Source organism: Protobothrops mucrosquamatus, unplaced genomic scaffold (genome assembly GCF_001527695.2).
Source record: "Protobothrops mucrosquamatus isolate PMUCROS unplaced genomic scaffold, P.Mucros_1.0 scaffold135, whole genome shotgun sequence".
In the NCBI taxonomy this organism is placed as follows: domain Eukaryota; kingdom Metazoa; phylum Chordata; class Lepidosauria; order Squamata; family Viperidae; genus Protobothrops; species Protobothrops mucrosquamatus.
Window position 1 is genome coordinate 380,639 of NW_015386502.1, and position 26,141 is coordinate 406,779.

General features: G+C 35.1%; 1 protein-coding gene across 1 annotated transcript in view; it reads left to right on the top strand.

Moving 5' to 3' along the window:
- CNBD1 (cyclic nucleotide binding domain containing 1) overlaps positions 1 to 25,935 on the top strand; it is a 131,360-nt gene extending 105,425 nt beyond the window's left edge. The window contains 3 exon segments of the mRNA XM_029283559.1: positions 9,414 to 9,481; positions 24,748 to 24,807; positions 25,807 to 25,935. Coding sequence (XP_029139392.1) covers positions 9,414 to 9,481; positions 24,748 to 24,807; positions 25,807 to 25,935 — 257 coding nt within the window.
- The last annotated feature ends 206 nt before the right edge of the window (positions 25,936 to 26,141 follow it).

The window sequence follows — 26,141 nt, forward strand, 5'->3', positions numbered from 1 at the left end:
TGATGATGATGATGATGATGATGATGATGATGATGATGATGATGATGATGATGATGGAACGGACCTTGGAGGTCATCGAGTCCAACCCCCTACACCATTTCAGACAAATACGCCACTATCAAATTATGAAGCAGTTAAAGAGAAATTAAATATGATGGAAACTGGCCTGACATAATGTCTTCCTGACAAACACATCTTGTTTCCTAGATGCATTTCCTATTCTTGTGCAATATTTTTTAGATGCTTACAGTCTGTTTGAAATGTATGTTAATATTTGCAGGGAGTGGCATTCTGAAATGGGACTGTTCTACAGGAATACAAATTTGACAGTGCACTAATATCTAGGCATGGTAAAAAAGCATACTCTGTGCATGTAGTTATAGGAGGGCTCATCTCCTTGCTTTACTACAATTAAAAAACCACCTTTGGCGAATTGTTCTGTTAAGATAGCTGCATGTTGATAGAAATTCTAAGGCTCAGATGTTTTTTAACATTAAATAAACATTTAGGTGAAGATTTCATGTGTAAAACTGTTCTAATTGAAAGTCAGAGAACACCATATTACAACATAAAGGAGACAAGTACTCTTCAGTGTATTTAAATATTAGTTCAAAATGGTCCCATGGTCTGGTGCTGAAATACTTGTTAAGATTAATTGTAAGTCATATAAAACACCATATGAGAGGCACCTATCACTCCGTTCCCACCACCTACTATGCTGGAAAATTTTCCGGTGAAAGAAAATCATAACATGGGTTTTGCAAGAACTTCAGAAATTATTTTTGCAACATGTGGGCATGGATACGAAATACTTCTTTTTGGAGCCATCAGTATCTTTTTTCAGCTGTGCATAGCTGTTTTGGAAACTTATCATGATTATCTTTCCATTGCTGTGTAAGCACAGGTATTTTAATGAAGTGGATATGTTTGCTCACACATGCAGAAGCATTTGGTAGCAGCTTTCAAGACAGCTCCATATGTCTGGAAAAAAGATGATTTGAAATGAAACATTTTGTGTGTGATTCTCTCTATATTAGGCATCTCATCTGAACCATTTACTAGGCCCAAATAATGTCTTATTCCCAACAGATATATTTTTTGTTTGCATGAACCACTATGTTTGTAGAAAACATTTCTTTTTCTCTTGAACTCGTTTAATCTTGTTACATTATAATAATATATATTATTGTACATTTATTTTTATTCCTGAACCTAATCTTTCTCCGATATAGTCTCAATAGTGAAGACAGAAATAGAGTCATTGGTAGAGTACATATTGTTCATGTGAGAGATCCAAGATTGAATTAGGATTATTTCACCCTTGAGATCATCCCTAGAGTTACATCAAAGTAAAGTAGTATTCCATCCAACATGCTGCCAATAGTAGCACTGTTTATCACAAATGATGATGCCATTGCAGATGTACAATTTTACATCGTTTTCCACATTGCAGCAATTATTCTCCTACCATCTTTTACTGATCTGAGCTCAATATTATTTGACCTTTCTCCATTATAATTGACTAGGTGCAGCATTATTAAATGTCTGGTATCAATGCTTATAGTAAGTAGAGAGCTGTTAACAGCATTCAGTTAGATGAAATAACACTTGCTGGACAATTTTCTGATACTTGATCTGGCAGTCATTCTCCAAACAAGCACCAATGTACGAAGTGACCTTTTGAGACTTTAAGAAGTTCGGGACAGAATAAACAATTATCTTCTCATTGCATGTTAATATAATTTTTCTCAAATGTTTTTGTCCATTGAAGTTAGGGATCATAAACAATAATGAGATTATTGAAATAACTCTTGGGACTGTGTTTTAATGTATGAATGTAAATGCCTTCAAAGAAAAGGATAAGATTTTATCTTATTATTTGAATGCACCCACTTCTTGAAGAAGGAACAGGAGAAGCTTTGACCATTTATTTAAACAAATGTTTCTCAAACCTGGCAACTTTAAGATATATGGACTTCAATTCCAAGAATTTCCATAGCTGTAATACTGATTAGAGCCTTTTTATTGGAAAGATTGGAAAATTAAACCACAACTGTATACAAAATACATACTCTACTATTAAGCAATGGTAGTAGTAGAGCAATGATGGAATATGTCTTTTTTATTGTGAACAGTGATTTTTGAACTGCCACTTATATCAGTTCTCCAGGGCATAACCAAAAGATTAGAAAGCCTGCCTTTGCCATGCATTCTAAATCCATGCATCTTCTGCATTCAAAAATGCAACTCATAAGGCCATTAAAGCTAGAAATGAAGTAATGTCAGTTGGTTTTAAGTAGTTGTTTTATAATGCTTGCAATCAGAGGTGCTTTGAGCCTTGCAATAATAACATTTTATATCATTTGAGTTGCTTGTTAATCTTGGGGGGTCTTGGATAAAATTGAGTGCAGATGATTACATTCTCCTCTTAATTCCATTTACTGATTGAATTGGAAGCAGTTTTCTTCAGCTATTTTCTTAAACTATTATTGTAAGCAGATTTAGTTCCAAGGGTGCTCTTTAGGTATAGCTGTGTTGATAAATCTCTGAACTCTCCCATGAGGGCAGCTAACATGAGTTTCTCAACCATGGAAGAATATATGAAAGCCCATGTTCAAAGCAACACAAAACCAAGCCAAGCGAACTCTTCTTTGAACTTAAATAGTAACTGTTAACTTTGTCTCCCATTCTTGTTTCAAGAATACTGAAACGTTCACTTCAAAATCCTTCACATTTCCAGAAAAATTCTGGAAAGACTTGTGCAGAAATCCTAACACTTTAAAACTATTTCATTGTTATTAAGGATAGATCTGTATCTATCATTCTTCTAAGTCTAATGTGGTTGCCTTAGTTATAAATCTATGAGATAATTCACAAAGGAGAAATTAATAAAATTAGTCTAACTTTTATTATATTTCTTAAAATATGTAAAATTCAAAGTAAACATTGTCAATTATTCCTGGAAAGGAAGAAAGGAGCATACTCTTCTGAAACTGGAATTTTCTCTGCATCATTTCATTTAGATGGTGCAATCCTTCTTTTTCCTGCATGGAAATTCCATTTCAATTTCTTTTCCAACAAAGGGTGGAAAAATAATAATGTAAAAGACTTTTATGGAAACATCAAAACTCCACAGGACTCAGATGGAGGATGACTTGAGAAACACATGTATGATTAGATGATGCCAAGAAATAGCTTTAGGGTTCCTCAGTAATGTGTTTCTCAGTGCAATTTCTCCTGGAAATGGTCTATTTCCCCATTTCTGCTGTATCAATGTACACTATTCAGGAATGTCCATTTGAAAGTGTCATGCATTTCTGCCTAATGACAGAGATATGTTTAGCAGGAAAGAAAGTCCTCAATGGAGAAAAAACTTTTCTTTGATGTTGGAAGAACACTTTGCTTGGGAGCTTACATTGGCAGAGACCTTCTCAGTGTAGTTTTGTTTTCTTGCCCATCTGTAAAAAAAAGGAGTAAATTGGCCCACCAGCATTTCAAAGATTATCTTTCCAAGAAGTGTTCCTCTTATTCTAGTTTTCTTTATCCTTGATGTCACACAGATGTATTTTTAAAACATGAAAAAAGGGTGGCTAGGATGCAGATGGTAAGGTTCAAATCAATTTAAGCTCAACAAGGGTTTCCATGGAATTCTCTTCTGTAAATCACTATACATAAGAATTTGACTAGTGACTGAGTGACAGTGATTAATCCAAGCCTCACTGAAAGAACATCATTGAGTAGAAATGTTACAGTGATGTTATTTTTCTTAGTTATCAAGTACATATTTTGCTGCTGACCTGCACATTGACTCTTAACAAAATGAAATCTTCAAAACTGTTTTAGCAACTGAGAAGTTGAGTGACTGCCATTGTTACAGAAAATAAATTTAAATGAAGAGGGAAAATCAGGAAAACTGATTTTAAAAGTTGACTATATAAATGGGAAATGACATAACTATGGATCTATATGATGGATGAAGCTGGCAGATATATTTATTTTAAAGAACAACTGTGAAATAATATATGTACTCAGATGTCTTTTTCACAATAAGGCTCCTGTTTTTTTTAGATAGTAGAAATGATTGTAGAAAAAAACAAAACTCCTAAATAGCTATTCCCTAGGAAATAAAATGTTTTTACTGCAAAAAACTTACCAAGCTATCTAACATAAAACCGTGTATGATAATTTCTACAATATATACTGTATATATTTTCCATTTAACTGTACATATTACAGTTAGCAGAGTTCATTTCTTCATATTTTATTCACCAGATGTCCCACCTATACGTACAGTGTATGCTGTAATAGAGCGATTTATAGCATTATGTGAATCACAATATTACAGAAACATGATTCTGAATTTTTATTCCAAATTCTAGTATTTTTAATTCCATTTTTAAAGAAAAAAATACCTGGAAAAGTTCCATTATGCGAAGGATTGCACCTTCAGTATGTTTTATTAAAGGTTGCTTTCAGTTTCCATTAAATTCAAAAGTGTTTATATCCAACCTAACCCTAACCCTAACCCTAACCCTAACCCTAACCCTAACCCTAACCCTAACCCTAACCCTAACCCTAACCCTAACCCTAACCCTAACCCTAACCCTAACCCTAACCCTAACCCTAACCCTAACCCTAACCAAACCAAACCAAACCAAACCAAACTAATGTAACCACAAACAGCTGTTTTTTATAAGCAGTTAACAAAAATATACCAAAAACTGTGGGTTAGACAGCATCACCACCAGATGGATCCGTAGCTGGCTGACCAGCAATACTCAGCATGTGGTCCTCAATGGAACTGCATCTACATGGAGGGAAGTGTGTAGTGGGGTGTCCCAGGGCTCTGTTCTGGGCCCAGTGCTCTTCAACATCTTCATCAACGATTTGGACAAGGGGATAGATGGGGAAATCATCAAATTTGCAGACGACACCAAGCTGGCAGGAATAGCCAACACTCCAGAACACAGGCTTAGGATACAGGAGGATCTGGACAGACTTGAATACTGGGCGATATTTAACAAAATGAAATTCAGTGGTGAAAAAAGTAAGGTTCTACATTTAGGCAAGAAAAACCAAATGTACAGGTATAGTATAGAGGGTACCTTGCTCAATAGTAGTAACTGTGAGAGGGACCTCGGAGTCCTAATGGACAATCACTTAAATATGAGCCAGCAGTGTGCTGCAGCTGCTGAAAAGGCCAACACAGTGCTGGGTTGCATTAACAGAGGGATAGAATCAAGATCACGTGAAGTATTAATACCACTTTACAATGCCTTGGTAAGGCCACACTTGGAATACTGCATCCAGTTTTGGTCACCACGATGTAAAAAAGATGTTGAGACTCTAGGAAGAGTACAGAGAAGAGCAACAAAGATGATTAGGGGACTGGAGGCTAAAGTATATAAGAAAAGGCTGCTGGAATTGGGTATGTCTAGTTTAATGAAGAGAAGGACGAGGGGGGACATGATAGCAGTGTTCCAATATCTCAGGGGCTGCCACAAAGAAGAGGGAGTCAAGCTATTTTCCAAGGCGCCTGAAGGCAGGACAAGAAGCAATGGATGGAAACTAATCAAGGAGAAAAGTAACCTAGAACTAAGGAGAAACTTCCTGACAGTTAGAACAATTAACCAGTGGAACAACCTGCCTCCAGAAGTGGTGAATGCTCCAACACTGGAAGTTTTTAAGAAGAGACTGGACAGCCATTTGTCTAAAATGGTTTAGGGTTTCCTGTCTGAGCAGGGGGTTGGACTAGATGACCTCCAAGGTCCCTTCCAACTTTTATTATTATTATTATTATTATTATTATTATTATTATTATTATTATTATTATTATTATTTATAGGAGATGAATATGGAGAAAGCAAGGTTTTAAGTAATTGCTCATTTAAGAAGTAATTTTGCTTTCTATGCTGTTGCTATAGCATCAATACATTGATTTGTAGTTGCTAGTGCAGCAAACTGAGGTTGATGAAGGAAGCCAAATTGGGAGGAAAGGGTGAACAATGAAATATCAAAGATTTTATGCAGGCATAACAGTTTATTTAGATGTTCTGTTTCCATATTGCATAGATACAAATACTTAATAAGATGAAAATACTAAATGGCTAAAGCAAATTATCAAAACTCTTAGTTCTTTTCCTTTTTTATTTTCCAGCTTGTAGGCACTGATTTTTAGGGCCAAATTCTAACAACGTTTTTGCCATATAGCACAGTTGTCAATGGTCAGTAAAGACTTATTTAGTTTATTAAATACCTCCTGAAAACAAGACTTTGAGAGAAGGAGTTTTGTCTGTAATTGAGAAAAAAATATGGCAGAATCTTGATCTGCGGGCCCTGTGCTGCAAACAAACATGTTGTATTCTTTCCTTCTCTTTTTCATGCTCTTTTGAATTCTGTTCCTCAAAGCTGGTGGATTTTCTAAGAGCAGGGTGGATTTGCTACCAATTTACCATTTAACAAATGCAAGAGACATAACATAATGACAGCAGCCTGTATGGTTAGAGTCTGGCAGTGCTATTTATATGCAAAGAAAAATACACAGTGGTGGGATTCAGCCAGTTCGCACCAGTTCGGCAGAACCAGTAGCTATTTTTTCCCCCCAGGCTCAGAATGAACCTCTGGAAACGGCATCCACACAGAGAACCAGTTGTTCACATTTTTGAATCCCACCACTGATTAAACATACAAGAAAAAAGAACAGGATTCAGTCATCTAGTTGAGCAAGTTAACCATAGTAATGATTAGAATAATTGTACAGCAACTACAAGGAAGAGAAGCAGCCCCAAATCGGAGCATTTGGTTGCTTTTTGCCCAAGAGTTCTATGCGAGACAGCAGAGAATTCCAAACCTATTAGATTTTACTCACACTTTATGGGAAAAACCTCTCTGGTAGAACCCAGTCTTGAAGCATTATATTTTTGCATCACTCCATTTGCTGCAAATTCTGGGAATTAGATGGTAGGTTATAAGCTACAACATTATGCTGAAGAATAAAGCTATGTACCATTTAGTCATCACTAGCCTGTAACCCACTTGATGGTTCTAAATGAAATATAAGATTTTTCTTGGTCAGTGTTGAAGAAATTTCTAACTATAGCTGTTTGTATCTGGAATGGAAAGGGGATTCATTTCAGACAATATAATGTCTTGGGCCAATAATTGGGCCAATCAACATGGCAATATAGTTACTTCTTAAAGACGTCCAGTGATGAAGCACCCACAACATCCGATGGCAAGCTGTTCCACTGGTTAATTGTCCTCACTGTTAGGAAGTTTCTCCTTAATTCCAGGTTGCTTCTCTCCTTGATCACTTTCCATCCATTGTTTCTTGTCCTGCCTTGTGAAATTGCAATGCATATTTTATCATTTACTTTATATTTTGATTGCATCATTTCTGTGATGAAATCAGGAAAAAAGAACACATGATATAAATAACATTCATTGAAAAAAATACTATTTGTCTTTCAAATGCAGGACTATTAAAATATTTGTGTGTGAATGATATAAGCTATATAAATATATATATTCAGGTCATTAGTCTGAAAGAAAGTAGAGAATAACAACACATGATGATAATGAAACAAGAATGCTTTTTCAGTATATCAAAAATGTTACATATTTACCTAATTTGTATGTACATTTTTATGGATCCCTCAGTTCTTGGAGATGCCTATGGGGGATTTATGGGCTGTCATTGAGGTGTGGAGCTATGTGGGTTGTCATGATAAAAATGTTGCATTTACAATTCAACAATATATGAAATAACTTTGGCTGATCTTCAGCATTTTTGTTTTAGAAACCTAAGTAGATAAGAGTGATTCAAAATAGTAATAATAAATAATATAGATAAGAACAAAGACTAAAGAAAAGTCAGATTAGAAATTGGAAGAAATTTCAATTTCCAGAGGATTAAGAGACAGAATAATTTTTCAGAACTGATACAAAAGCCAGAATAACAGTATAATTTTAGCCTAAATAGGTTTAGAGACAGAACATATAAGTGTTGTAATAGTGGTTAAGGTATCAGACTAGAAACCAAGATTCTTGTTCTGCCTTAAGCTTGAAGCTATCTTAGGTCAGACCCTTTCTCACCCCAAAGTAGCAGGTAATGGCAAACCATTACCAAAAACCTTGTCAAAAAAACCCCTGCAGGGACTTGCCTAGGCAGTTACCAGGAGTCAACATTGACTCAATTACACACACATACACACATGCAAGCAAACTGAGTGAAATCTAATAACGCTGATGTGTTGCATGTATTAACCTGGTAATTGGGGATGGCAGATCTGTGTTATTGTTAGCTAGACTTTTGCAGGTAAAATGTGGTCACCAAACTTGGGATTTAAAAAGAAGTTTAAGAGGTGATCCAGATCCTAGCATTGGGGCCTTTTGATTTTAATAACATTGGACTTCCTTCAAAAGCCCAAACACGGTTGTATTTTATTTTATCCTCTCAAGAAGCTTTTTAAAGTAGGCCAGACTGGAATAAAATTATAAGAATTAAACAAACTACTGTATATAAATTGGGAACAAACCTCACACTCACTGGCACCTATGATTTTACCTAGTCTAGGAATGAAATATCCGAAAACAAACAACCAAGCTTAAATACCACCAAGGACTCCACAGTTCAACCCTGATCTACATATTGTCTCTTCTATTGCAAAACTTTGGTTAAATTAACTTTAATATTTTTTTTCAATATAGAACCTAATGCAAGCTTAAAGAAATGTTTTCAACATAAAATTGAGAATTTTTTGTGATTTTTTGTGATTTTATTCGATTTATACCCCGCCCTTCTCCTGGCGGACCCAGGGCGGCTTACAGCAAGCTAAAAACAGATAAAAACCCTACAAACACCATTTTAAAATACAATTAAAAGAAATATTAATTTTGCCATTTCATTTAAAATTTTGTGAACACCCAATATAAAATCAAATTAAAATCCAATCTAAAATACCCCTCAGGCCAGCCCCGCTAGCTGGAATAGCCATGTCTTGAGGGCGCGGCGGAAGGAGGGGAGATCCGGAATAACCCGGATCTCTGGGGGTAGTTCGTTCCATAGGGAGGGGGCTCCAACAGAGAAGGCCCTCCCCCTGGGGTCGCCAGCCGGCACTGTCTGGCTGACGGCACCCTGAGGAGACCCTCTCTGTGGGAGCGTACCGGCCGATGAGAGGCAATCTGTGGCAGAAGGCGGTCTCGGAGATTCCTGTTTCAGTGTATAAGGCAAAACATAAAGAGAACAAAACAAAATTGAAATTCCATCCAGAACAATTCTAATGATACCCCTGCTGTTAATATTTATTTTACTTCAGTAGCCATATTATTTTGACAATACTCGGTTCTATTTCTCTCTCCTGCTTTATTACAAAATAAAATTGATTCTTTGTTCTCCTTTCTTTGCATTGCAGCTTTGGATCCAGTGATACAGTTGCTCCTTCTACAAATAGTACAACCATCATTTGAAAATATCACTTTTGTAAGTAAGATACATTTGCAATTTAACAAGAAAGGTAAACAATGCCACACTCCAGAAACACTAGGAAAATATGTGGATAATTGTTACAATGTCCAAGCTTTTTTTAAAAAAAATATTTAAACATGTATAAGACCACCCAACTCTACACTGGGTAGCATACAATAAAAACAGTCATAAAATACAATTTCAATACAATTTCAACCATGAAAGAATAATCAAATATACAGGAAGCACCAGGCGCTATAGTACAAGGTTTGAATTAAACCCCAAATATGTTAGAAGGTTACCAGATTCAGTTTTCCAAAGATGCTTTTGGGCACACATGTAATTGATATAGTAATAGTGAAATGATTCTCCAAATACCAATCCTTAAGTAAGTTATGTAGCCAAAACAATACAGGTAAAAAAGAGAAACTTTGATGGATTTCAGTAGGGCTTCCAGATCTAAGCTGCAAGACTTCAGGATACTATCAGAAAGCAGCAACATTTCTGAGTTTGTTTACCTTTATGCTGTTATATTGTGGTCATCTGGAGTTTTGGATCCCAAATGTGGTAGTACTAATTCCAAGGTTTAAAGAACTGCATAGAAACTTTAGGGTGAAAATATGTGGAAGTGAATCCAGCTAGAACCTGAGGACATTAACTTAGTTTGAAAAAGAGAGAGGCAAAGAAAAAAAGTGATAAACAGTAAAATTGCATGGCAAACTGGAAGTAACCAAAAAGAAAAAGGCAGGCATGGTGGAGGGAGCCTGGAATATTTCCACAAAGTGCTAATGGAATAACATAGCAGACTAGCCAAGGAAGGAAGAGGTGCAAGAACAAAAAGGTTGAATTCAATTCAAGAAAATATAACAATGTTTGGGGATACATGATTAAGAAAAGGCCAAGAAGGTGGGAGTTCTGGTGCTGATTTATGTATAAAACTATGCTGGGATGGGAAAATGAGTAGATTTAGTGTTTTCTTTTCCAATTGACACTATTAAGTGACAGAATAGTAATACAATATATAATAAGAAGCATCAAATTAAGCTGAATAGTGAAAGTTTTATACCAAGCAAGAGATGTTACGATACTGCTCTGCCCAGCACATACTGTAGAAAACATTAAATTGGGAAAAATGGCATATTTTATCAGGGATTATGCTCCTTAGCCTGATATGGAGGATTTTAAAGGGGAAGTGAAATGAATGAATGGATCATGAAACAATCAAAACAGCTTGTCATGACAACTTCATTATTCTATCAAGAACAAAAATACAGTGCCTCTGGATATCAATGAAATACTTGAATCAATTGAAGCAACAAACAGGATTTCTCTGGATATCTGAAAAGGTCGTTGTGGAAATAGAAAACTGGTCTAGGTAGACTTTAAATCTAATCCAGCAGAGGTTCTGTTCTTAAATAAAAAGTTTTTCTTCTGGAAAAAAAAGAAATTTAAACCCTAAACCAATACAAAATAAAGAAAATATAACAATGTTTGGGGATATATAACTAAGAAAAGGCCAAGAAGGGGGCGTTATGGTGCTGATTTATGTATAAAACTATGCTGGGATGGGAAAATTAGTAGATTTTACTGCATAATTTTGCTGCAGAAACTAAAATGTTGTAAGCTGCATTTTATTTAAGCGCCCACAACTTCCATGCCATCAAATATTCATATTCTACTTAAATACTGTATAATTCAATAAAATGTAATGCTTTTGTAATTAAGCAAACAGTTTTTTATTTATCATAATATTTATCATTGTAAACAAGCTTGTATTTGTAGTCTATGTGTTGTGTTTTACATTCTAGTATTTTGAATGCCTAAAAAATACTCAACAATACTCTGGAATTGAAATTGATGAACCCGTTTTTCAACATACTGAAGAACTGTGATGAATTCAAGGCATTCAGCTGCTGTGTGTAGGATGTGTTTTGGACTTGTCAAATTATGAAGCAGGGTGGAGGATATTTTATTTGGCTTTATGTGAATCTTGACATATCCCAGACTGTAAGAGTGATATATTCTTAAAATTGTGTACACATTTAAAATTGTTGAGGAAAATAAACATACTGACTCCATTTATTAGTGAACTGAGATCATCAAGTATCTGTTAGTTTAGAGGATACAAAATGAGAACATTTTATTATATCATAGCACTTTTCATTTACTCAAAGATTATGTGGAAATATAGAAAATATCAACTTTTGAATTAAAAGAAAAATACAATAAAATTCTCTTCTAAAACAATAACTTTATAGGCGTTCTTCATTTTGAAGGAACAGAAATAAGAAAATATACATTGTGAACCTCTCTAGATATCTTGAACTATAACTGCCAATGAGGCTAGCCAGATGGTCAATGGGCATAGTTTGTAAAACAGTTACCCAAAACATCTGGAGAAGTGCAAAAATGTTTAGTTTGAATCTGTACTTTAGTCAAGGATATATAAACCAGTTTCTACAACAATTTACAGATTGAAATTCATTCATTCATTCATTCATTCATTCATTCATTCATTTAATTTTATGACCACCAATCTCAACAAGTGACTCTGGGTGGTAAACAAAATTAAAATAAAGTAAAAGCAATTGCAATAATACAAACTAAAAAAACACAGGAGCTGAGAAAATATATTCCATAATTATCAATATAACTATGAAATGGGTCCCTGAATACATTTGGAGCCTTAGACCCTAGATAGACCCTAGATAGTCTTTAGGGATTTACAAATGGCAAGCATGGTCAGGGCTATCCTGATCTCCAGAGGAAGAATGTTCCATAGTGAGGCACAATGGCAGAGAAGATACATCTTCTAAGTTCTACCAACTTAGCCGACAGGATGTGAAGCATGCCCATCCCGCATGACCAAATCAGATAGATAGAAACAATTAAGGAGAGATGGTCCCTAAGTAACCCATTCAAAGCCAGAAAGAGCTTTAAAAATGACAAACAGCACCCTGAATTGCATCCAGAAGCACCCTGGCAACCAATGCAACTCACAGAGTACTTGTGTTACATGTGCCAAATAGCCAGTATTTGAAATCATCAAATATCTTTAGAAGGCTATTTAAATGTAGAATCTGAAGAGAAAAGGGAAGTTTACCCTGGGTTGATTCTCATTTTGACTCCTTAAAAGACCAGAAAATGCTATTCAGTATGAATCCAAAAGTTCTTTCTTGAGACCTTGAGAACAGTTATTGCAGGGAGAAAATGATTGGATGAATATAACTGGTTGTATTACTTTATAGTAGGAAAAAAAATAAAGATATGCAAACAACTACTTATAAATGCATATTTTTGGAAAAACAATATAACAATAGGTATTTAAAATCTGCATTTCACTTTAAATGTTTGTTATTTTTAAAAATTCAACAATTTGTAGGGAAATAAAACAGGAGGGATATATGGTCATGAGAAACTAACAACAGAAACTGTGATTTCTCAGATGTTAAGCTTGATCACATCTACGGTTCAATAAATCTTCAGGCTTCAGTTTCTTGTTCTTTCAAATCTTCAGTGATTTCAAATTCATATTCTTCTTGTTCATTTCTCTCTCTCTTTTGTCTTATTTCTTTTACTGTAACAGTATAAATTTGGTTTATATTCTCTCTGATATATGAAATAGTTTGCTAGTTTAATCTTTTACTAATTTACAAATTTCTGTATGTGCTTTGTCTTAAAGATATATGGACTTGGGTAGGAAACTATATCACAACATTTGGAAAGTGTTAACATCAATACATAACATCAGTACTTGCAATCTTTTATTGCATCTTCTCATCTGAACTATCTTCTCATATTTCTTCTGCCAGTATAGACTTACAAAACTAGATTTACAGCATTCTTTCTACATCTTGGATACAGATCAGTTTTCTCACCTAGATTTTTCCATATGTTTCATGATAGAGTAGAATTTATATAATCTAAGATCACTTGGGGAATAACCATTGTATCTTGTACTAGAAGCAAGACTAATTCCTTGATCATATTGTGTATATCCTGAGGCCAGCACAAGACAATGTACTTTTTTCCTTAAATCATATATTTTCCCCTGTCTTATGTCTAGTCGCTTTGGAAATATTATTTTATTGCTAAACTTTTAAATGGTGGATTACATGACTGGTTATGAGGAAATGGTCCTTTTTCATGCTCAAGAAGTTTTAAATATAGACTAAATCTATTCTAAGGAAACCCACTAAATATAGAAATAGAGTATATGAATATTTATAAGTATGCCACAATACACTTTGCAACTAATCAGCTAAACTGTTGAATTGGAATTCATTTTCCACCATAATGAGAACTTTCATAGTATTATTCAAAGTGGAAAACCAGAGAAAGTTTGACTTTAATTAAGGTCAAATTAAATGTATTTGCAAATTTCAGAAAGTCTTCCTTATAATTAGCAAATTCTTAAGTACTCTAAAAGGTTGTTGCATAATATGGACTGAAATCTTTTATCCACTTACTTAGAGAAGTAAACCTATTTAATTGAATGAAGATATATTAAATAAAGTAAATTTATTTCAGAAGCAGCTTGGAAATTTATGGCTACCATGGCAGCCATAGGCTTATCTCAGATTATTCAGGACCCAATTTGGAATAGTGGTCACACATTGTCAGAGCAGTGGTAATATGATCCAAGGGGGGAACTTGCCCTGTCCCCTCTGTCATGCTCAGATCATGCCCTGATTATTTTGAGATTTCCCCATACTTTCCCCTTTGCAGGGAGGCAGGACCTATTTGATTGGTCTGCTCCTGGTGACTTATGGACCTGGTGAGGTTCCAAAGGGAGTTGGGACATGTTCCTGAGGTTCTGCTGCATGGCCCTGCTGAGGCCCTGGCTACTACCTGGAATAAGAAAATAATGAAGGCTTTGGACAGGGTCATGTGACCTCTCTCATTCCATCATGCTCAGCATTCCCTATGTTTACAGATGAGTTAAGGGAGTTGAAACGGGTCAAGAGACATCTAGAGTGCCATGGAGGAAGCTGAGGGATGAATCTGATTGATCATGTTCCAGCCACTATTAAGATCTATCTTGTTGTGGTAAGAGTGGTGAAATATAAGTATTTCTATGCTCTTATTGTGTCCACAGAGCAATGTCTGACAACTGTGTTTAGGGTCATCTTTCCCTTTTCAGTAAAGGGGACTCTAAGGTTCATCATTAGGGCCATGCTGATAAATTTTCAATACCATCTTTGATCTGATGGGGCTGCATTGCTCCAGATAGAAGCAATAATCTAGAGTCTTCTTGCCACCTACTCCTCAAGCACACTCTTTGTGAGCATTATAGAACAGTGATAGATAGATAGATAGATAGATAGATAGATAGATAGATAGATAGATAGATAGATAGATAGATAGATAGATAGATAGATAGATAGATAGATGATAGGCAGATAAAAACACAGACAGACACGGATGGCAAATTGAAATAAAAACAAAACATCTATCTCCCAATACAAATAGTTTTATAACTTGCTTTCTATGCTATTGCTAATCCTTTTTGAAGTAAAGATAACCAGTTTTGGAACTTTTTTCCAGCAAGGTGAATATATATTGGTGCCAGTAATTTTTTGGAATGAGGTTGGGTAGGGTTGTCTTACACAGGTAGTCCTTGATTTACAACCACAATTGAGCCCCAAAGTTATGCTGCTGACCTTTCTTGCCAAGTTGTTAAGTGAATCATGCAGTTGTTAAGTTTTGCCCCATTTTATGATCTTTCTTGCCAGGCTTGTTAAGTGAATCTGGCTTCCCCATTGACTTTGTTTGTCAGAAGGTCACAAAAGGCAATCACATGACCCCAGGACACTGCAACTGTCATAAATATGAGTCAGTTGCCAAGCATCCGAATTTTGATCATGTGACCACAAATATAAGTCACTTTTTTCAGTGCCATTGTAACTTTGAATGGTCACTAAATAAACTGATGTAAGTCAAGGACTGCCTGTAATGAATAAAGACACCTTAAAACATTGTTCCTGAAAAATGACACAGCGTTATTCCTTCTCTTGATGTGAACTACATCATTCCTAAAATAAACAGTGCATGTGAGCATCGTACGCAACCAAAAATGAATTAATTCTTGGCCTGAGCTTCCTCTTGGCAGAAAACATGTTTCTTCCTATTTTAATATGATCACAAATGTCATTTGAGTGACAACCATCACTTTAATTTTTAACAAATTGGCCACAAGCCAGCCATCTGGCACAGTGTTGGCTGTTGACATTAATGAGTTTAAGTGTGCTTAACTATGTGTTGGACTGTAGTAACTGTTTTAGTGAAACTAACTCCCAAATAAATATTTTAGCACCAGAACCCAACAGGAAGTCCATTACAGTTAGGAAATTCAAATATTAGATTATTTAGTTGAAGGAGGGAGGGAAGGAAGCAACAAGGATTAAGAGGAATAATGGAAAAAAAACATTTTTTCAACCTCTGATGTTGCCATGGTGACGGAAAAGAAAGTTAATAGTCCAGTATTCTAGCCGTGGGATAAAATGACCCTTTCTGCTTCTCTTTCTGTTACCAAGATAGAAAGTACATTTAGCATAAGCTGGAAGTACAAGTACACACACTTAACTTTCTTATCCAGTTAAGATCTTTTAGTATTTCTTGAATGGAAAATAAAATAGCATTCCTTATTTTTTAAAAAATGAATAAAGGAAACATGGATCATCTGTTCTGAAAGAATTTCAGTATGCATGATTGGATCCTATATTTGCACTATGGATAATTGTGGCTGCCAATTTGATTCAAATTCAGAACAACATTGAAAGCTATTATTTACCACAAAAACTATAATGAATAATTCTATTCTATAATGAATAGAAATTGATAGTTAAGATATATGCAAGAATACAACATTATTTTTGCTTAACTGTGATGAAATAGTAATTATTTTTTCCTTCTCTGTCTTCCAAGTTCAAGATACTGTACTGCTTCTGTACCACCACCACCCCTTATCATTGCAGCATCCTTAAGTTGGAAGCTACTGATTGGACTTAGAAATAGATTTAAAAAAAGTTAAATTACTGCATTTTAATTGCTCTCAATAAATTTTAACAATTTAATTTAAATTACAGTATTTTTTAAATTTTAATTTAATTTAACCTTTTAAATTTTTCAACGTTTTAATTGCTCTCAGTACATTTCTAAGTTTAGTTGATAGTTTAGTTCAATGTTTTTCAACGCTAGCAGCTTTCAGATGTGTGGACTTCAACTGCCAGAATTCCCCAGCCAGCAATGCTGTTGTTGAGTGAATCACACAGTCACTAAGTGAATCCAGCTTCCCCCACTGATGTTACTTGTTGGGAGCCAGATGCAGAGGTTGCAAATGGTGAACACATGAGCCCAGAATGCTGCAATGATTTTAAATACATGCCAGTTGCCAAGTGTCCCAAATTTTATCCAATGACTGTGGGCATCCTGTGACAGTCATAAGAGTGGGGACTGATCATTAGTCACTTTTTTCAGCACTGTTATAACTTCAAATGGTTGCTATATGAATGGTTGTATGTCAAGGACTATCTATTGTGTAGCTGTCTATGGCAATAAAGGAGAAACGCCACTTTAATGCTCTGGTTCTGCCTCTTTTGCCTAGCCTTTGTATATGTATCTGTGCTTTCTTAATCCAAATCAGTTCCTTGTATCTATTAGTTTCCCCAGGTGAAGAATACATACTGGCAATGCTTGGATTAAAGGAAAAGAGCAGTTCCCTTATGTACCCTTTTCAGAAGGCTAAAGCAGGATTTGATTAAAAATAAAACATAAGATATTCAATATGGTCTCCTTAGTGAGCCTTCTGCCACAGATTGCCTCCCACCGGCCGATACGCTCCCACAGAGAGGGCCTCCTCAGGGTGCCGTCAGCCAGACAGTGTCGGCTGGCGACCCCCAGGGGGAGAGCCTTCTCTGTCGGAGCACCCACCCTCTGGAACGAGCTGCCCCCAGAGATCCGGGTGATCCCGGATCTCCCCTCCTTCCGCCGCGCCCTTAANTGGCCTAGGGGTATTTTAAAGGGGTTTTAAATTAAATTTTTAGTAGAAGCGGCCAAATTTAAATAGTTATTTTTAATCTTTTTAAATTTTGTATTGTATTATATCATTGTTTTAAACTGGCTGTAAGCCGCCCTGAGTCCTCCGGGAGAAGGGCGGGGTATAAATTTAATAAAATCAAAATCAAAATCAAAATCAAATTATCCTTGGAGAAGCTTCTTTTCCTTTAATATTACCACTGACTCTGACTTCTCAGTTTGTTCACACTTCTCCAAATAGGTTTTCTGATCTGCCATAACTAGTTTACTTCTTAACAAGTGCTGTCTTTGATATAAAAAGTCAGTGAATTAATAATTCTTACCATTTTTAACCTCTAGATCAGTGGTGGAATGTTTAGTAGTACCAACCTCAAGTTGGTATCCTTATCAATATTCCTTCCTTGCTCTAATGCCATACACTAAATAAATAAATCCTTGGTCTAATTAAGATCCATTAAAACATCTTTCAAAAATGTGCAACAAGTTTTATTCATGATAAGAATAGGTTTGCTGCAATTAATTCTAGCTACCCAGCAAATTTAAGCTTGTTCTGCTTAAACAAAGCAAAAAAAGGAGTTAAGGATATTTAAAATATATATTTTAATATCCTTTTAAGACAATGAAACATATTTCAAGAAGATAGCTGATAACCTTTGTACACTTTATTTTGAAATCAAGTATGTTTCATCTGTTCCTTCTATCTAAGGTATCTGCAGATTATGTCTTGTTATATTAGAAAAGGAAATGGAAGAGTAGAATTTCAATTTTCATGATCCTTTTCTTATTTGGGCAAGCTTATTTTGGAACAATCTAAAGCAAATTAAGTCATTTTTGTAGCACTAGGTACAGTTTTCAGATTGGAAGTATAAATGTCTAATTATTTGCAAAAAGAAAAAGCAGTAATATACAGACATATATTCCATTTTTCAGGATTTTACATTATAGACAGTTTTCAAGAGCTTAGTCCAGAGGTCTCCAAACTTTTGGGCACCAGGGACCGGTTCCGTGGAGAGAGGTTTTTCTGTGGATCGGAGGGGGTGTGGTTTTGTGTGCTGCCTGCATCCCACAGGTGGGGCTTTGCTTGTTTGTGCGGACCGGTTGCTGGCATGCTGTGGCCCGGTACTAGTCCACGGCCCGGGGGTTGGGAACCCCTGGCTTAGTCAATGACCTGTAGTATTTTTGAAACTGGTACAAATATTTGCTTTGGACTTCTGTGGCATTCTGTATGCAGTCTCTTTGTTTCTCTGTGTCTGGGTATTCTTACCTTAATCTAACTTAACTCACTGTTGCAAGCCTTACAAGGGAAAAAATAATTATGCAGCTCACTTTCTCTCTTTGTATGTAGGTATGTGTATATGTATATGTGTATATGTGTGTGTGTGTGTGTATACAGTATATTGCATGGAACTAGACAAATGCACACAAAATGGAATTGACTGTAGAGTGAGGAGGAGGAGATGGAGGAAATGGAAAATCAAGCAATTGATGTCCAGTTTGTGTGGACTGAGGTTGATGGAATTTTAGTTTTTCCAGAACATGTGCCAGCTTGGAATAAGGCGTAATAATTTTCACTTTTTTTTAGCTTGCAAAGTAAGTAGGAAAAAGATGCTAAGACATTGTTTGAGGGATCATGCAATTGACACAATGATGATATGAATGTTTCTGAACAGCAAGGAATGCATGGATATGGAAAAATACAGCTTTTTTTCATTCAGGTGGTCTTGAATGGAAGTATTTTACAAGTGAGCCATTTCTTTGTGGGGCCTACAACTTTACAATTAAGAAATTCTGCTATATATCAAATGCTAATTTAAAACGAACAAGGAAGAAATTGATTGTCAGCAATATGCCAATAAACTGATCTCATAAAATAATATAGGATTGGGTTGAGTTATGCCAAATTATATTTATCTGAGCTGAATGGATCACACGTGCAGTATGTGAAAAATAATGGCATTTTATTAAAACAGTTATGGAATGCTATACATCTCTCTCTTCTCTCTCTCCATATTATAAACTTCAAATTTATGCCAAAGATATACTGAGATTTCTTACAGAACCATTGTAACAGAGATGGGGTGGGGGTGAAGAGAGAAAATCTGTGATGGGTTTACTAAAAAATCCACAATCTTTTGGTTTCCAGCAGCCAGTAAAAGGTCTGTGTTGGCCTTTTAAAAATATATTTCAGATTACATAGTAAAGTATATTGCTAACGCTCCTCAGATTGCTCACTGCTGTAAATTGTACTGATACATGCTATCAAGATAAGCATGTACTGATACATGCTATCAAGATTTGGATCCTGTTTACGGAGAAAGGTTTTCTAACCTTGCCTGAATTTCAGCTTCTCCTAAAACTGCTTCTTAGAACTTCCTCAAAATTATGTTTCAAGATATTTCAAGAGCTGCCACTGTATGCAGCCAGCAAGAATGGGTAGAAATCCAAGTTCCTGGTTGGCGCAACTTGAGGTATTATCTCTTCCTACCACCCTTCTCCATTTGGTAGGTGTTCTGCTGGATTCAAGCCCCAAATAGCAGCTATACCAGCACAAGCTGGCATTTCTCAGGGTCATGAGCAATTAGAAATTGGCTGATAAGCTGCTACCATGGCAACCATTATGGTGTTATGCTGTGCAGAATCCTTGACCCGTATGAAACTACTCAAAGAAATGTCAAACTCTCGATCTTGAGAAGACTTTCATTCATTACGGATCATATTGCATGAAAAATATGATGTACGCAAAAATAAATTTGCTTTTTTAATTGCTTGGATTGGAAGGGCCATTGCCTTCTGTTCTGGGGATGTTTAGAAGGAGTTAGAGGATGAAAAGCAGAGATTTCAGAATTTAATAAGTATCTGTTAGGAATATCAGGAAGAAATATTTGAAAATGGTTTAGAATTGTAGCCATTGTTTCTTTCAGTGCATCAAATCTCACTTATTATTGAAGCCATTTTACCCTTTAAAATGAAAGATTGAATTCTTACCTAGTGGAAGTTTTTTTTTTTTTTTTTTTTAAATTGCTTAAGTATTGTCTTTTTTTGTATCTGTTAGAAAACTGAAGCATGGTTGTATTGCTTTGAGTGACTAATGGTTGTTCTGTGGCTATTAGGAATTGTCTTGAAGTGCTAGAAATGCCTGTGGTGGAAAGTAATTTTACATGCTGTAGCATTTGAATTTTTCCATTGGGATTTATGCATTTTATAATTTCATTAAGATTTTAATGTAGAATTAATGCATATATATTTTAAAAGCTTAAAATTAATATTCCCCTCCTTTTCTTCAATATTTTTATTACTTTTAAGGATGCAATAGGGAAAACCACGTGAATACTAATTTTTGATGTGTGTGTGGGGGAGTTCAGGAGTAATTTAGGATAAGACAGACTATATTCAAAGTCATTCACAGTGATCCTGCATTATGAATTTATTAAGCAGACAAGGAAGCATCAGGCTTACAAATTTTATTGACAATATTATTATTACTTTAGTTAGGGCTTCCATTTCTGGGCTGCAAAATTCTGGCCACTAGAAAGTGACAGAATTGGAGTTTTCTTTATTTGAAGCTTCTTTGTCTTCTTTTTTTGTTCCCATGTGTTGTTATCTCTACCATTTTTGTTCTTTTTATTTTGTGCTGTTTTCTTGTTTTTAAATGTTTTTAACAATTTCTATACTGCCCAGAATTGCTGTAAGTTGGGTAGTATTTTAATTCTTTTTACGATTATTATTTCATTGCTGATGTTCAGTGGATTTTGGCAATTCATACCTGGTTGTTTAACCATGTTCTTTCTTTCTTGCTTTCCTTCTTAGGAATTCTAGGAAATAGATATCACCTTAGCTCAGCAGTGGACAATTAATTTTCTCAAAAGGCCATATGAGAAATTTGGGCTGCTGTACAGGGCCAAATCAATAAGTTGAATTTAATTCTGCTAATATTAATTTTATCATTTCATAAAAACAGTAAATTTTATGGTTTTGATTAGCTGCTATTGGTAAGAATACATGATACATCTTATTTACATTTGATTTCTAATTTCTGATTGACCTCACACTGGCTGGACAGGGACAGCCAAAGGACCAAATGTGGCCTAAAGGCTGTGAAAATGCCCAGGTCTACATTAACTCCTCCTATTTTTCTCTGCAACAACTATGTATGGTAGTTTGTACTGAAAGACTGAGAGAGACTGATCGCCAGTCACCGGTGAGATTCCATGGTTAAAGATAAGCTAGAATCTTGTTCTCACAAGTGCTAATCCATTATTGTAACCATTACCTTATACCAGGGGTCCCCAACCCCTGGGCTGCGGCCCACTACCAGTCCATGGTGGGAGAGCGTGGACATGCAGCTCCATTTGTGTGAGCAATGGGCACACATGCCTGCTGCTTGTGCAAATGGAGCTGTGTGCATGCGTAGGCTCTCCAGATGCTCATGAGGAACCATCTCCACTCCACCAGTTCACAAAATTGGAAAGGTTGGAGACCGCTGCCTTACACTATCAAGCTAAATCTCTAAATATGTAAATATTTTATAAAGATATGAAAAGGATAGGTAGAGAAAACAAGGGAAGGCAATAATCATTCCCAGAATTCCAAATAAAATCAATATAGTTACTCTAGTTAAACAAGTTACTTATAAAATCCTTCAATAAATGTTTAGATTTCATGGATTTTGTTTGCTAACTAGTTTAAATGCCAATTTACAAACTACCTTTCCCTGCTATTCCTTTTTCCCCATTGCCTGGACAACTATCTCCGCCAGCACTTGAGTTAATCCAATGTATATGTTAACCTGTAGAGAATTAATTTGGCTGTGTAATCTTCCTAGTTTCATTTAAGACATGTCAATGCTGACATAAAAAAATGTGATTAGTAACTTGTTTGTTGCAAAGAATGAATGCTTGTCCAAAGAACCAAATATGATCATGTGTAAGAGTTTCCTCTACTTACCTTGTTAGATAGAAATAAGTGTTGCTTATATCAGGGAACCATAAGAACATAAGCAGTGCCTCACTGGATTGGTCTATGTATTCCAATAGTCTAATCTCACAGGGGCCAACCAACTGTACAGGGAAGCCATCTATTTAATCAGAGGCAGCCAAACAGGACTAGAAACTTTTGGTTCCATGACTGTCATAGCCATTGATCCTCATAACAAAGAGGATAACTACTTAAAAAAGTGTGTGCTATTGACAAGAAAGAATAGTATCAGAAATGATGGGTATTTAAAAGAATGCGGATTGAATACTAAAGTGAGCAACAGAATGAAAGTTTTATTAATTTATTAGATTTATACAACTGTCTACATTATGTAATGTTGGGTGACAACCATAATGTAGGGAAAAAATCAATAAACAAAAGCATAAGAGAAATGAATTAGGATCAAATCACACAATAAATACATGAAGTATGAATGGATAAAAGGAAAGGGGAAGACTAAGAAAATCATGGCTGGAATGGATCAATGTGACCCCCTCCCAAAAGGACAGGTGTAAATTTTAAAGGGCAAAGGGGAAGAGTTGTGTAGATTTTTGAAAGCATGGATGGTTTACAAAAGTGGAAAGATATGGAGAGGTATAGTGAATGGAATCAATACAAACTGTTCAGCTATATTCCTTTTCTTCCCTTCATCTCTTTAATTTTGCCCTTACTATTTCTTATTCATTTTCTGTGCTTCACATAATGTGGCTTATTGTGAAAGAGAATAGCATGTTGGGTATGGGTGTGTGTAGGTGGCAGGATTAGTAATCATATTTGCATAGGAGGGGGAGGTAGCAATGATAAAATTATAGTTGATGAATGAGATTTGTATTCAAAAGCATTGCACAAATGTCCTTATTTACCCAGTTGTCATCGGAATTAATTCACTCTGAAATTCTGAACATTCTGTTTTCCATTAAAGTGGCCTGCGACTGGCATTAGTTGAGCTTAAAGTGGCTGACCTTGTAAGTTTCTGCTTTTCCCAGCTTCTTTTCTTTTCCCATTTGTCATTTTCTAACTCCCAGCTGCTGCTAGTTCCTTAGCAACACTGATCACCCTTTCCACTGTGTGACAGTTTGCAAATTGTGTATTTTTTTCCTCCATCCGGGAAAGAGGTGTGCATCCAAGAACTGAACACGAGAAGAATAGCACTACTACATAGGTTTTACACTGTAGCATTGGAAAGATAAATGATTAAAACCTGATTATGCTTGCCACCTAGAAGCCTAGAGATTTGGAATTTGAATGAACAAGTATAATGAAATATGGGACATTTATACAAAATACAGTAGGTGAAAAAGAATGTTAGTTACATAAGTGAATTAGAAATAAATATATATGCACTTGAATATTTACATTAGATAAATATATATACAGAATTGTAAGGGTTAATTGAATTGTAAGGGTTAACTGTTAAAATTATATACTTTGTTTTTTTATCTTTTAAATACATTTATGCATTGTATTTTCATTGAGAATATATGCATTTACATCATAATTTTATTTGTTTTGTCTTTTTCTGTTGCTATTTAATTTAAAATTTTAAAAAATTAAAAAACAATAGTTTTCATCTCAAAAACAGATTTTATCAATTATGGTTACGCACTATATCAATAGTGCATTTTCTTAAATAAATCTATGTTACATATTCAAACTAAAATTTCCTTCATACTTCCTTCACAGTAACAGTATATAATTTTCTTGCTTTTTCTGCAAGCAGATCATTCACAATAGTTTACTCTTTTGTCTATTCATAGTAGTAAAAGTTTAAAATATTTTAGAAGTACTTCTTAAAGTACAGTCTAGTTTATTCTTTGGTAAATATAAAAAAGTTTAATTTAACACCATAAATACATATTACTACACTAAGTATATATATATATGTATATCTCTCCACAATTTATCTCTCCATTTTGCTTTTATCAACAAAAAATAATTCTTTCTGCCTTACTGATGAAGTAAAAAAAAAGCAGTAATTCAGAATTGCTGGGTCTTCTGAAGAAAACATATGTCTATGCTTTGGTACTATCCATTTAATAAGGGTACCATTATTCTTATTAAGGAACAATTATTCAGTTATAATGTGCCCTGCAGTGACAATATACCATGACTTGTTTTTAAATAGGTTATTCTAAGTAAAAATATATAAATTGATTCATGAAATCTTGGAAGGATTATAAAATTAAGGAGTTCTTGAAATTAGGTCACCAAAGGCTAAATAACTGAGAAATAAAATTTAAACACTTTATTGGTATTGTGTTTCTTTACAGGAAGATCTCAAGTTTAAATATATTAAGAACAAAAAAGAAAAGGAATGGAGACACAAAAAGGTAGACAAGTAGCGATTTCCACTGGGAACATCCTTCTCCAGCTCATCGTTTCCTGGCCTAATATCCATGAAATGAGTTGGGTAACTTAAGAAAGATATGATAGATAGGATGGTTGGGGTATGAGAGAGCAATGCAGGGTGAGGGAGGGGAAGTAGTTTGTACATAGTATCAAAATGTTAAAGTTCCAATAAATTATGGAAATAAAATATTTATGTAATAGCAACAGCACTTAGATTTATATACTGCTCCATAGTGCTTTACAGCACTATACCAGCATATTGCTCTCAACAATTTGGGTCCTCATTTTACTGACCTTGTAAAGATGAGTCAACCTTGAACTGGTCAGGATCAAACTCCTGGCAATAGGCAAAGTTAGCTTGCAATACTGCATTGCGCCATAATTAAAAGTTTGCATAAGTTTGATATATGTAATGGTTCAACAAATGAAAATATACATTTATTTAGTTTACAGAAGTCTCTTTTAAAGGAGCTGTTTTTGAACACAGAAAAATTTAAGGCATCTGTCTTAAAAATAGTACTGCACAAATGCCCCATTTCATATAATGCAAGTGGGGGAAATGAGTGTTTCAGCAAAAAAAAGTCTATTTGTGAATAAGAAGATGATATAAATATTACTGGGTACTGGCTCACACTCCAAATATGTTTTTCCAAGTTCACAGAGAAGCTTGAAAAGAAAATGGGATGCTTTCCTAAACAGCAGAGAGTTGGTGAACACAAATCACTTCTTCCAATTCACTTTTGAAGCATCTCACACGCACGCGCACACACATACACACACAAAGAGAGAGAGAGAGAGAGAGAGAGAGAGAGAGAGAGAGAGAGAGAGAGAGAGAGAGAGAGAGAGAACAGATAGATGTAAGGATTAAATAGTGTTTAAAGCACCACCTTTGACACAGGAGTCCAGATTTTACTTAATATCTATTTTTAGGTAATAAAATTAGAGCTAAAAATAATAATCTTCTTTCCTCTCTTTACCAGGAAGTGATATTGCAAGAAACACTGTTCTATAATGGAATTAGACCAGGGCTGGGCAAATGGCTCCATACCCATTTTGAGAGATGAACACCGAAAAAGCATCAAGCATGTCTATGTGTTGATTCTGCTTGATGTCTATAACTTAACATGCAGATTCCATAAATGTAAAGACTTTGATTTTTATTTGTCTCTCTGCCTCCCTGCCTCCCTTCCTTCTCCCATTCATATCTTTCAGTCACTCAGTATGCTATCATTCCTTTTCTTTCAATATTTATTCCTCTAATTTCTGTTGATTGTGCATATTATATTTTTATTACAATTTAAAAAGAGAATAAGAT